The sequence below is a fragment of the Gadus morhua genome, unplaced genomic scaffold (genome assembly GCF_902167405.1).
Source record: "Gadus morhua unplaced genomic scaffold, gadMor3.0, whole genome shotgun sequence".
In the NCBI taxonomy this organism is placed as follows: domain Eukaryota; kingdom Metazoa; phylum Chordata; class Actinopteri; order Gadiformes; family Gadidae; genus Gadus; species Gadus morhua.
This window is the reverse complement of record NW_021963961.1, coordinates 100,985-114,069: the sequence shown is the minus strand read 5'-3', so window position 1 is coordinate 114,069 and position 13,085 is coordinate 100,985. Positions and strand designations below refer to the sequence as shown.

Here is a 13,085-nt window from a genome sequence, read left to right as displayed (position 1 = left end):
AGAACGAGAGAGAGGAGAGGAGAGAGAGAGAGAGGAGAGAGAAGAGAGAGAGAGAGAGAGGAGAGAGAGGAGAGAGAGAAGAGAGAGAGAGAGAGAGAGAGGAGAGAGAGAGACGAGAGAGGAGAGAGAGAGAGAGAGAGAGAGAGAGAGAGAGAGAGAGAGAGAGAGAGAGGGAGAGAGAGAGAGAGAGAGAGAGAGAGAGAGAGAGAGAGAGAGAGGGAGAGAGAGAGAGAGAGAGAGAGAGAGAGAGAGAGAGAGAGAGAGAGAGAGAGGGCCCTCTGTGTCCCTGAAGTTCAATAACAGGATAATGTTGGGCCCCAAGGCCCCCATCCCACGTCTCCACTCCTCTCTTTCCCCTCCTCTTCTCCCCCTCCTCCTGGTCGTTCTCCCGTACGCTCCTCTCAACACACCCTCCTTCCCGCCTCACTGTCAGCCGAAAACGTCTCAACAGACTCCCCCCTCTCCCTTCTCAATCTTCTTCTCTGCCCTAATCTCGTGTCCTCTTTCATTTCCTGTCTCTAGTCTATCTCTCTGCTTTTTACTTCAGGGGATTCATTTACCAGGCTCATCACATTTCATGATTACATTACCTAGCACTTTTTGACTTTTTTTATTCAACCATCTCTTTTTTCTAAACATCCATCCTATCAATACCCCCCCCCACACAAACACACACACACACACACACGCACACATGCTCACACCACCTCCTCTCCCATGGCCTGTCTAAAATTCCTTTTGGCTGCTTAGGTGATGGTTCAACCAGGGAGGGGGCTATCTGTCTATCTGACACTCTCTGTCTCTCTCTGTGTCTCTGTGTTTCTCTCTCTCTCTCTCTCTCTCTCTCTCTCTCTCTCTCTCTCTCTCTCTCTCTCTCTCTCTCTCCTCTCTCTCTCTCTCTCTCTCTCTATATATATATATATATATATATATATATATATATATATATATATATCCCTCTCCTATATTCTCCTATCTCTCTAGCTCTCATACTCCTACTAGGAGAAGATGTTTCCCAACTTTTTTATCTAGTCTCACCATTGCATGCCCGTCAAGCTCACTGTGTGTATCTTAATCAGTGCTGAAAAGTAAGTTACGTTATCTAAGTGCAAATAAACCCGTACTTGCCCTCGTACTTACGTAACATGAGTATGATGCTGGAAACGATTTGAAACTAAACCCATGCGCTCCAAACACAGCAATCGATGGGCCTCTTCTTAGCATGATATATATTAATGATATATATCGGCAAACTAAACAATTATAGCCACCAGAGCATGACATACATGGTTTACGTTAGGCAGAGATAGATCTGAAGGAACCACTTCAATGTACGCATGGACCCAGATGTATGGACCCTAGTCTCTCTCTCTCCACCCGGAGATCAATCATCCTCCTACTTAACATTAGAAGTTCATTGTACATATGGAAATTGTGTGTGTGTGTGTGTGTGTGTGTGTGTGTGTGTGTGTGTGTGTGTGTGTGTGGTGTGTGTGTGTGTGTGTGTGTGTGTGTGTGTGTGTGTGTGTGTGTGTGTGTGTGTGTGTGTGTGTGTCTGTCTGTCAATCACTATCTTATGTGGTTAATGATCTCCAGTCATGTAAATGCGTCCTTGACAGCAATCACAATGGTTTCATTTATTTGGCATATTTATGAAACATATGCCAGTTTGTGGGTGTGTGTATGTGTGTGTGTCAGGCTAATCATATAAACACACACAAACAAACACAAACACAGACGCACAACATATATACATTATCAGTGTTGCACTGACCAACTCTTGTTAGTCATTGCATGTCTTAGTATAAATCTTTGTGTCTGAGTGTGTGTAATCATGAATGCAAGTATATCTGTCTATTTGTTTTCACGTGTGTGTGTGTGTGTGTGTGTGTGTGTGTGTGTGTGTGTGTGTGTGTGTGTGTGTGTGTGTACGTGTACGTGTACGTGTACGTGTACGTGTGCGTGTGCGTGTGTGTGTGTGTGTGTGTGTGTGTGTGTGTGTGGGGGGGGGGGGGGGCATGCTGTGAGTTTGATACTTCGCCATTGACAATACGATTTGTCACTCAGCAGGGAAGAGAACAGTCAATACACACAAACACACACACACATACACACACACACACACACACACAAAGAGATACTTTTGCAGTTCTGTCTCCTGTAGAGAAACAGTTGTGATAGCTTCCAAACCATACCCTGCAGCTCTGTATGGTTCTGTGCATGAAAAGTTTGTAAAAAGTAAACCAGACCGGAACACTCAACATACATACGTTATGTACGAACACACACATGTAAGGTAATGTATGGACCAAATCAATGATTCGGCCTGCCTGTTAGTGTGCATGATTGGAATGAGGTATGACTCACATATTTCAATATTAATGCATTGCAACGGTTCAACAGTTCAACCGTCTTACATTGATTCAGATTGAGGCTTTGGTAAATGTAAACCACAAACATTGATGAAAACCGTTGTCAGTCAGAAAGAAAAGTGTGAAAGTCCCAAAAGAAAGTCAAGCAGGTGAGAACAACTGTGTTCCGTTAACCTGCTCTGACGAACTCACTGAAGACAACAGCATCAGGGTATGCTGTTGGGGATTTTGTTGAGAAGAGAGATCCTCTTCTGCCATCATGCTGTCATCCAGGACTCATGCATGTTCTGGTTTTGTCTTTTTGTTCACACAGGAAAAATATTATTTTTTCTTCATACTTTCATATAATTCAATCCAAAAGTTCCAGAAAAAAAAAGTCTTTGTACAATTTGGCTATTTTAATAGTTTTATATTTTCATTGTCGATACCTCTAAACTTCTTAATATTTGTCTCATATTTCAAAAGTCAAAAACGCCATCTTTCCCTCAACAACTTTCCCTTCACATTATTACTCATTTCAGGCCCAGTGGAGCGGTCTAGAGATTGCACACTGTAAGGACCCCTCTCATGAAGCCCAGCATGGGCTCTTCAGGTTATGACTGTTTGGTGATAGCAGCAGTTAGCCCCAGTGTATTACGTGGGTATTGCTGTTTCCAATTCAAAAGTCCCTGGTCTCGATGCCTGCAGATCCTTGACGATACAAAATGAGGGTATAGAGTCCAGGGTTACACGAAACCAAAACGGATTTCAATGGATACGGATGAGGGAGAAAAAGCCTCTTCCCGAGGGTGATTCATTCCAGTATCAGAGCATAATATCTTCTTTTCTTTTTCTCAGCTTGGAGACGTTGTGCAAGCACTACTGTGTCTGCGAACGCAATTTGCTCTATGCCTTGCTTCAGAAGTAGTATGTTTAAGAGCTCAAGTATGTTGGTTTTTTCCTTTAACCTCATTTCCAACTTTAAACATTGCTGCAGGAGGGATGGTAATCTCCCCTGGTGTTTATTTGAGAGGACCGGGATCGGCCCGTGAGGCCACTCAGTCCCACAACAATCCATCTGTACTTACATAGACAATTACGTCATTAATGAAATAATGATCGGCATGCACCGGTGACTTTCTCCTTTTAGATTGGGGATATTATGTTTTATAAACATCTTATACATTCACCTGTGCAAATACCAGCCTGGACTGCACACAAACACAGACATTATTCCCAAACACACACATTTAATGAGTATAAACAAAGTCAAAATACACCATGAAGGATAGATTGATTACCCGTGGATATTTACATTGCAACGCACTTACATAAACACATTAAGTACCCTCCAGGTAAGCAAACCATTATGGAAAAAAATTGGTGGATTGTGGTATCACTTCCCGCAGTTACAGTGCAACTGATTTGGTGCAAGCCCCCATTACATAAACCCTAGGCTATAATCTCCTCTTACAGTTTTAATAAAAGCCACTTTAATACGCGTATAAGTGATTCTACAACCAATGTTTTGCACAAAAATGACCAATATGCCGTTGTTAAGTTACTGTAAGAGCATGAAGTCTCTGTCACAAAACAGAAAGAAAGTGAGAAGAGAGAGCGAGGAAGACATGAAAGACACATTGAAGAAATGGAAATAAAAAGAAAGGCCGGGAGAGAGAGAGAGGGAGACAGAGAGAGACAGACAGAGGGGAGAGACAGACGGGCAGTCTGTGAGTGAGATAGAGAGAGCAGGAGTTAACCCCGTCCAGTGATCCCTCGTTGGGGGGGGGCAACAGCAGGCCTGGCGGCCCCCTGGAGCTCTGACCTTCCACGCTCCTCTCCTCCATTCCTCCCTCTGATCTGTTGCTCCGTCATCCATCTTCTCCTGCCATGGAAGAGGAGAAGAGTATAGAGCTGTGTGAAGCAGGAGGAGTGGAAGAGGGAAGAGAAAGAGCACCGAAGACAGCCGGGGGGAAAAGAGAGATTAACACAAGCTCCAGGCCGAGAAGTGAGTAGCACGCCAAAGGCCAGCCACGGGTGGATTGGGTGTCTCAAGGACCTACATAAGAGAGGTGATTCAAATTTTCACAGCACACACCACACTCAAGACAAAGCAAAGATATCTCCTCAATGACTAAATAAACAAATCCGATTTGGGAACATATAGTGAATTGAAATACAACTGCTTCCTGAAAGCTTCTCTATAGCGCACCCTGTGTTTATATATAATAGTGGTGATAATGACTGATGGGTCACATGAAGAGACGATGACATCATAGAGAAGGTCAGGGGACTGGGGGGGAAGGTTGGGGGGGGGGGGGGGGGGGGGGGGGAGGTAATGTGGGCTGGAGTAATGATGGTCAGAGAGGGACATGAGAGTACAGGAATGAGAGACCGAGACTTAGAAACACACAAATCCCAGGAAGAAAGCGAGGAGGAGAAGGAGAAGAGCGGCTGGGGTCAGGGTGAGCAGGGTGAGGACAGGAAGTTTGGGGAGGGGGGTGGTTGTTGAACGTTGGTCGGGGGGGGGGGGGGGGGGGTGTTGGTAGGTATATGGAGTAGCGTTGCTGCAGGTTTTTCCATTTTTTTCTTGGGAGGGATACAAGTGATTTATGTTGTTTAGACATGTGTGTGTCCATGGGCCAGAGGGTCTGGGTTAAACACTGGGACGCGGGGTCAGCGTAACGTCTGGGGCGGGTCACAGATGATTCCCCTCATGACAGGCCTGGAATTCAACGTAGCGCTCCGGTGGCGGCCGGGTCGTTATCACTGTCACTGAGGGGTTTAGCCACTGATTTGTGCATGTGTCATGCATGTGTCATACATGTGCTGCAGAATGCGTGTGTGGGTGATAACGTGAGGAGACGTGAAAGCATGAAAGAAAGAACGCGAGGAAGAGCCAAATAACGTCAAAACCTTAAGAAAACAAGAAAAATAAAATATCGCAAGATATAAAGAAATAAAGCTGGTAGAAAAAAGGGAAGGAAGAAAGAACGAAAAGAGGTCAGTCTGGAACCAATTACCCTTTACCTGAAGGCTACAGGCGACCCTCAACTGAGCGTGCTCTGTTTAGATATGTGTAATCAGGAGAACCTTGAGTGTGTGTGTGTGTGTGTGTGTGTGTGTGTGTGTGTGTGTGTGTGTGTGTGTGTGTGTGTGTGTGTGTGTGTGTGTGTGTGTGTGTGTGTTTGTGGGTCTCGTTTCGGGTGTTGAGAGCTTTTTGTTATGAATATGCGTACATAGTGGCTAATGTGACATCGCTACACCCTTATTTAATACAATCTGTGATACACATGCACACACTGTCTATCATGCCCACCCACGCACACACACACACACACACTCCCACACATACACACACACAAACACACACGACAAGGAATTACAATGTTATCACATTTGTAGCGGCCGATGTAAACAATATACTCAGATAGACCACGCACACACACACACTCACACTCATACACACACTCACACACACACACACACACACACACACACACACACAAACACACAAACACACACACACACACACACACACACACACACACACAAACACACACACACACACACACACACACACACACACACACACACACACTGTATACACTACTGGACACCTGGGCCTTACTCTCAAGTACATTGCTTAATCTCAAGACGTTTATATCATGTCTAATCACATTGGACATGACATAAAGTTACTGTGGACCGGACCGGTTCCCACTGGACGGACTGAACTCTGCAGCTTGTCCTCGGGATCACAGATATTTTACGCACACATCAGTCGAGTGTCGACTTCCCCGTAACATTGTCTCTTGTACTTCCCAGTTCTTGTATTCCCTTATCTTGCCAAAAGAACTCCCAAACAAATGATCTACACAAAAAATCAATTATCCGGTTATCAAATGACAATATCCACTGTTTTTATTTTTAGGAAAAACACGAAAGTATATATTACTATAATAGAAAAACATATTTTTCTATTTATATTAGTATGATATTTAATCTTTCAACCTTGATCTGGTCTGTGAATATGAGAATATGTCAACTCCCAGACAGGAGGTAGATACGTAGAAATGTATACAATAGTCACTCATTGAGCTATTCTTCGATAACTTTATTGAATAAGATATGTAATGATTGGTATGGGCTAATGGTCCTTTATGATTAATTACACAGGCCTAAATATATTATCTTACTATTATTTCTGCAGTAGATAAGCATTTTTTATAAATATTCTGCTTTTGTGTGATATTCTTCATAAATTGTCATTAACATTTCGTTTTCATTTGTCACATTTATATAGGTCGAATATGCCTGCTGTAGTTTTTTTAATACACTATAATATAAATAGCAACATTAGATAGTAAGCAGCACTTGTTTTTTGTTTGAGGCGGTGAAATATTAAAAAGTATATTATATTAACTATGAGTGATGTGAAGAATAGTCACGCATGCGTTTTTTTAAAGTTGTCCCTACTTCCGCAAGAGCAGCTTCCGTATCCTGCGCAGTTTGTTGTTACTGTTTATCAGCTGTTTTTGCTGCAGTGGTACATCTTTACAAGTAGGCGTAAAAATCGCTCTCAGTCGTTGGTTTTTCACAAAATAGCAAAACATAAAATGATTTACATTTGATGCTACATTTACATGGAAACGTGACGAAAATGGTGACAATAGGTTAGTCCCATTGTCCAGTAATGAGTTGTAGCTAAATGCTAACCAAACATGTCAGATTGCGCTGTATTAAAATGCCATCCAGAGCTAGGAACATCCTTTCACTATTTACCCAAAGACCCCGTTCAGAAGCAGAAGTGGTTAGATTTCATTTATAAATACCGTGTCGATGTTGATGAAAACATAGAGGGAATACGTGTGTGTAGTGCCCATTTCAGCAATGACAGCTTCCAAAACCACATGCAGAAAGCGATGGGTTTTGCAAAAAAATTGATTTTGAAACACGATGCTATTCCAACCATCTATCCACATGTCGCAGCAGTAAGTGGCAGCCAAAATGTAAGTGTTATGTCATTGATGGGATAAATTCAAGTATCGTTATTTAGCCTGTACTGCTGTCTAAATCGGTGTTATAACAATGTACTAGCAACCCTTACATTCGTGTGTGTGTGTGTGTGTGTGTGTGTGTGTGTGTGTGTGTGTGTGTGTGTGTGTGTGTGTGTGTGTGTGTGTGTGTGTGTGTGTGTGTGTGTGTGTGTGTGTGTGTGTGTGTGTGTGTGTGTGTGTGTGTGTGTGGGGCCTGTATGGTATCTCATGACTATCATGATTGCATTTTATGTTGCATGTAAAGGGTGTGTTTTCGACTTGATGAATCCATGCTACTTGAATGCAATTGTAGTGTTATTAATGTATCCATGAAGAGGGAAAAACACAACATCATATAACCTGAGGGCTGTCAGAAAACGAGAAATTAACAACTGAGCTAATCAAAATCTACATTAACTCAATCTCTGTATATTTGTACAGGGAGCTGCAGTTTCACTTGTCAAAAAAACCGACGTGGCCTGTCAGTCTTACCCAGTATGTGCACGTGAGATCGGCCTCCAGTGCTTTTTACCTGCTAAGAGCGTACGCACGGTTGGGACCCAGTTGTCAGAGGGAACTTTAATGAACAGAAAAAGCCACGGTGGGTCTACCTATACTTGTATTATGTGTATTTTTTTAGGTCACATAGCAGACCTTTGTATCAAAAGTGACTTAAGTGAGGCTGAGAACCACCAAAGCATGTCATCAATACTGGAGTAGCTCCAAATATGTTAATGTTCACCAAAGCAGTTTACAAAATTATTCACCTGCTTTTTTCACTAGCTTAAAAAATTATTTTTAAGATGCATCTAAATCAGGTAAAGATAAATAGTAGGCGTCATTGTATATTTGTAGTTATTTTGTTTTAATTTGTCATCATTCCTTGTGTTTATTTAAATATCACAAAGTGCCATGTATTGCTTTGTGCCAGTTGACATTAGTTTGCCTTGTGAACAGGTGGCCAAACCAGGCTAACCATAAAGGGAGTGGGGGCGGAGCAACCTCTAGTACCGGATCATCATCGTTACCAAGAGGGGCCAGAGTCCCTGAGTGACCCCGAAAGCTCCTCAGATCCCCCCTGTGACGCCATCTCGGAGGAGTCGGGCATCTCTGAGTATGTCGTCCAACCTTTCTAACTGTAAACCCATAGCGGGTCTGTGCTCTTTCCAATGTTTCTTCTATTAGCTTTGGATGACAGGGTCTGATAAATAGTGCTATACAATAGTAAATAGTGATTTTATCCAGGCTTTATCTGTGCACTGATGACCGGTAAGTCACAAGAAAAGTGTTGACTGTTTCTTTCTACAAATAAATACTGCATTTCCCATGAGCATCGTCGCTTGACGTCAGCGGTAACAATCAGTAACAAAATAGGAAATAACGTCATGCGATTTTAACCCCAATCCAAAAGATAGATCCGTGATGTGTCCCCTTTCCGGGCCGCAGGTCGACCAGCGACGTCTCGAAGTACATCGTTTACGACAGCAGTTTGCTGCGGCTGCTGGACCGCTGCCCCACCTGCAGCCACAAATGTCAGGTGAACACGCGCGTCAAGGGCTCCTTCCTCTCCGTCCATCAGCAGTGCCGGCACTGTGAGTTCAGCATTCAGCACTCTGAAGGACACCTGGACTGAGGGGCACAGCGAGGCCCGCTGCCGTCGCTCCGGCTCGGTGTGTCACGCAGACGGGAGGTAGAGTTGGAGTTTTGCCTACCCTTGCAGTAACAGGTGGAGCTCGCCATGACTTTAGGGGATCGATTTTGGGACGATGATGGCAATAATAATGGTGATAAGTTATAGGGTTCAAGCTGTCAGGGTTTTATTTTGCGGGAGATGATTGTTCGGGAGAACACTACTAGAACCAACTGGATACAGAACTTCAGGTCGTTGTATTGCTAACCGTTTGGTTGTATTTTGCAACCAAAAAAAAATACATTGTGCATTGGTGTCCACCAATGCACTTGGTGCAGTAAGTTAACGTGGATACATGTGTGCTGCTTACTTTACCAGACAACCGCATAAACCGACGGCTCTCTATGTATCGTGTTAACCCATCATAGGTGCAGTATACCAATTTGATGACTTACTTGGCTATGATGTTTCCATATATTAACACATTGCCTAACATCAATAGCATATTTATGACAGAATACAACTGTTATCATCACTATACTATATCATACATTTCCAAAGGTGAACCAGAAAGCTTGGTTTACGTCAGCAAATATCAACATGAAACCCTTTTGGTGGCGGGAAGTAGCTTATTATCATAAGCTAAGGGCTGTTTCGTTCTCATTATGACCAATGTGTTCCTATTGATCCAGGGGGTGATCTGTAAGTGCACAGTAAGATCTTTAAAGTTATTTTCTTTAAGTGAGTTCATTGTCTATGTGTTGACGCTCATATTGGTTTGATTTGGTGTCTGGATAGTTTGGGTAACGCTCACCCTTCGGGACCCAACTGTGTCTCCAGGGTGGAGGTGTACTGTAAACTGACACTAGTGTCTTAACAACGTTGTTCTGCCTTATTAAAGCTCTCTGGGGTCTTCACACAGCGTGCTTGTTCTCTTAAACACCTCTTTGGCAATTCACTGTCGGTGCACTTATCTATTGTTTTCCGAAGTTGCTGGGTGTTTTCTCCTGATTGTATTAGGCCAGCTGCACTGATGCAGGGGCTTTTCTTTGACCCACGGACACTCGGTGCTGGTGCAGTTTAAAGGATCACACCTACCTGCACAAGTCTGCGTTCTGCTGGAGTTTATGGAGTTTTTAAATTGTTTTGAATTATTTTTTACTTGCTAAATTATTATTGTGTACTGTGTTCCTCTACACTCTTAATGTTTTAAGATTGTCAGGAAAAGGTCATCATATTGCTTTGTAGCTGGTGCTTGTTAAAAATAAAAGTATCTTAACATACGCTTCTAAATTGCTTTGGGTTATTTTTTTCTGGTAGTGAGATGAACACCTTTATTTCTGTGGGGGCAGTAAAATTATCCAAAACATATCTTCTTGATTTATCGGGCTTTCTCCAAATGGTGAAAAAGGCTTTGTATTGTTTTAATAGGTTTGGAATTTCAGCAGGACACCTAAAAATATCAGGGAGATGTCTGTGGCTGCAAAACATGTCACACCTTAATCTAATCACAGACCAGGCAAATATTGTCCAGTGTATTGGTTCCGCACACACTCAATTGTGTGTGTGTCTTAGGTGAGGAGTGCATGTGGTGATTAACTGACAGCACCAGTAGTATATCTGTTAACATCTTCCTCCTCTCCATTATCCTGCTTGTCTGCACTCTCTCTGCAAATGTGTGTGTGTTTGTGTGTGTGGTAACCGTTTTCCATACAACTCAAGGGCCTGCTTAACCTCCATCGGCACAGACGCAAAAACATGGGTGTTTGTGTGTCTGTGCCGATAGAAGCAAAGCAGCGGTCGATCGCAGATCATGTTTGCTCTTTGTTCTTGCCATGTGGGTCACATGACAAAGGAGCTACATGGGGAAAACACATGTCGCCACGGCGATAACCTTAACCTTAAAACGACAGACGGGAAGGGAGAAGTGGCTGTCACCGACCCATCTCCCAACACTTCACCCAACAGAAGTAATGCAACACACTGAAAATATGTCTTCCTCAACTACCTTAACTATAGATTATGTAATATTACTTAGTTTTTTAGTATTTATATATCAATATTTTTGTGGATATTGACATACTTTCTGGTCATGTTTACAGAAAGTATTATTTGTAGGATGATTTACATTCTCTGGTCTCTTTCTTTTATTTTTCTTGTTGCCTCTGGAGCAAGACACTTTACGTGTGTAGTGTATTTTTACACTACACACACCTTATAGAATCTAAAAAGCAGATAACTAAGTCTTAACCTCCAGGGAAGCTTTGATTCATAATTGATCTTATGATGCAATCAGGTGTGAAATGAGGAGACCCCAGCCCTCACAGGATGTTAAGCCTCAACCAGCCTTTATCAACAGGGCAGTGAATCAACAGCAGGCCTGTGCAGACAGACACCCATAAGACATTCTGGAGCTGTTTACCGTTACCTTGGTCATGGCTATGACCTCCACAGGTAAGCTCTATCTTTAATGATCTCTGGCAGGATCACATTTCTCTTGTTTACCAGCCGTGGATCCAGGAACACTTGTGATCAGGTATGGGAGAAGTTAACCAGCACCATGTGTTTTGATTACGGGGAACCTGATAATAGGAGATATATGCGTATGAGTGAACAGACAGCCACACACGCACGCACACACACCGGCATTTATCAAGGGCATAAAACATACAATCATTCTAAGATGTATTTCTGTGTGTGTCCGTCTCCCGCTGTCTGTATTTTTTTTTCTCCCTTCTTGTCAACTCTCATACTCATCACGTTACTTCCAGTGGAGCGACCTTTCAACCCGTGCGCCATAGCAACGCCCTGCAGCCTTGCTCCCGAGGCTTGCGGGATCCTGGGAAGGTGAAGGCACAAGAGATGTGATTGGCTGATGAAAGAGGGGTGGAATCGCAGGGCACGAGCCGAGGAATCCCCGACGGATAAGATGACAGCAGGGAAACACACACACACACGCAATTTATTAATATTAACGTCACAAATAAACACAACGCTGTGTGATCTTGTTTTTGCCACACTTTTCCCACTAATATTGGGAATATCTCTTGGGAATATCGAGTCTATGACCACAGGCCATGAGACAGGAATTTCTTTAGTTTTGAGTATTAAATAACATCGCACTCCTCTTTTAAGAACACCAGGCCCTGGAGCTAACAAGGGTCCAGGTCGAGCCCTGACTTATAATTCATTTTCCAGAGACATCTGCTACCAACAAAGTGACAAACATGAGCGTCTAATACACTTTGTCTTGTTGGAGCTGCAGGCGATTTCTATGGGGTGGTGAAAGTGATGCTTAGTGAACATTCTCGTCTACAACTCAGTCGCACGTGTCCAAGTTGATATTGCATAGAAGTTGATTGTTGAAATACCTGGAGGCATGTTTGATTTACAGCAGCTCTGTTGATGGCCAATACTTGTCAGTAGGCTAACCCTTTTGAAACGGCTTCAGTGTTCCTGGCGTCGCCTATTTAAGCCTCACAACTCAATAAATAATAAAACAATAGCAATAATAATTTGCAGTTAAGGATGAACAATTCATACAATATGCTCCTCTGTATTGTGATTGACCACATTGATTGGGATTCACGCTTGGCAACAGCTCAGGCCTCTTCACATGTTGGCCACGCCGGCCCGGGCTTCACCAGGAGGATGGAGGCTGACAGAGCCTAACGCGACTTAACTGTCAAGGCAGCACAACGTGTCGACCTGCGGACGAGGAAGTAGGGCAATATACACACGTGCACATATACGTATATGAAAATGCATATCTATTCAGACCTGTAATTCATGTCTTAGACTTTTACACTGATTTTTTTTTTTTTTTAATTCTCTATTTATGGTTTCATAATGACAATGTAGACATGGGGTGTGGAGATGCAGCGACCACAGGAGATCTGTTAACTTCCTGTTCAGGTTTCACAAGAGAAAATAACTTGAAAAACTAAAACAAAAAAAGCAAAAAACAACTGCTATTTACAGTGCTGTGCTATTATTCGGATGTATGCACTTGATTAAATTGTTTTAATCAAGTAGATACAGGGTCCTTCCCGTTCGTCTCGTCCC

At 43.0% G+C, this 13,085-nt stretch overlaps 1 protein-coding gene across 1 annotated transcript; it reads left to right on the top strand.

The window, feature by feature from the left end:
• The first annotated feature begins 6,837 nt into the window (after window positions 1–6,837).
• On the top strand, window positions 6,838–10,316 carry LOC115538253 (uncharacterized). The gene is made up of 4 exons (XM_030349925.1): window positions 6,838–7,363; window positions 7,832–7,991; window positions 8,348–8,504; window positions 8,837–10,316. Exons 1-4 carry the CDS (start codon window positions 7,076–7,078, stop codon window positions 9,021–9,023), a joined length of 792 nt encoding a protein of 263 aa, XP_030205785.1. The 5' UTR covers window positions 6,838–7,075; the 3' UTR covers window positions 9,024–10,316.
• The last annotated feature ends 2,769 nt before the right edge of the window (window positions 10,317–13,085 follow it).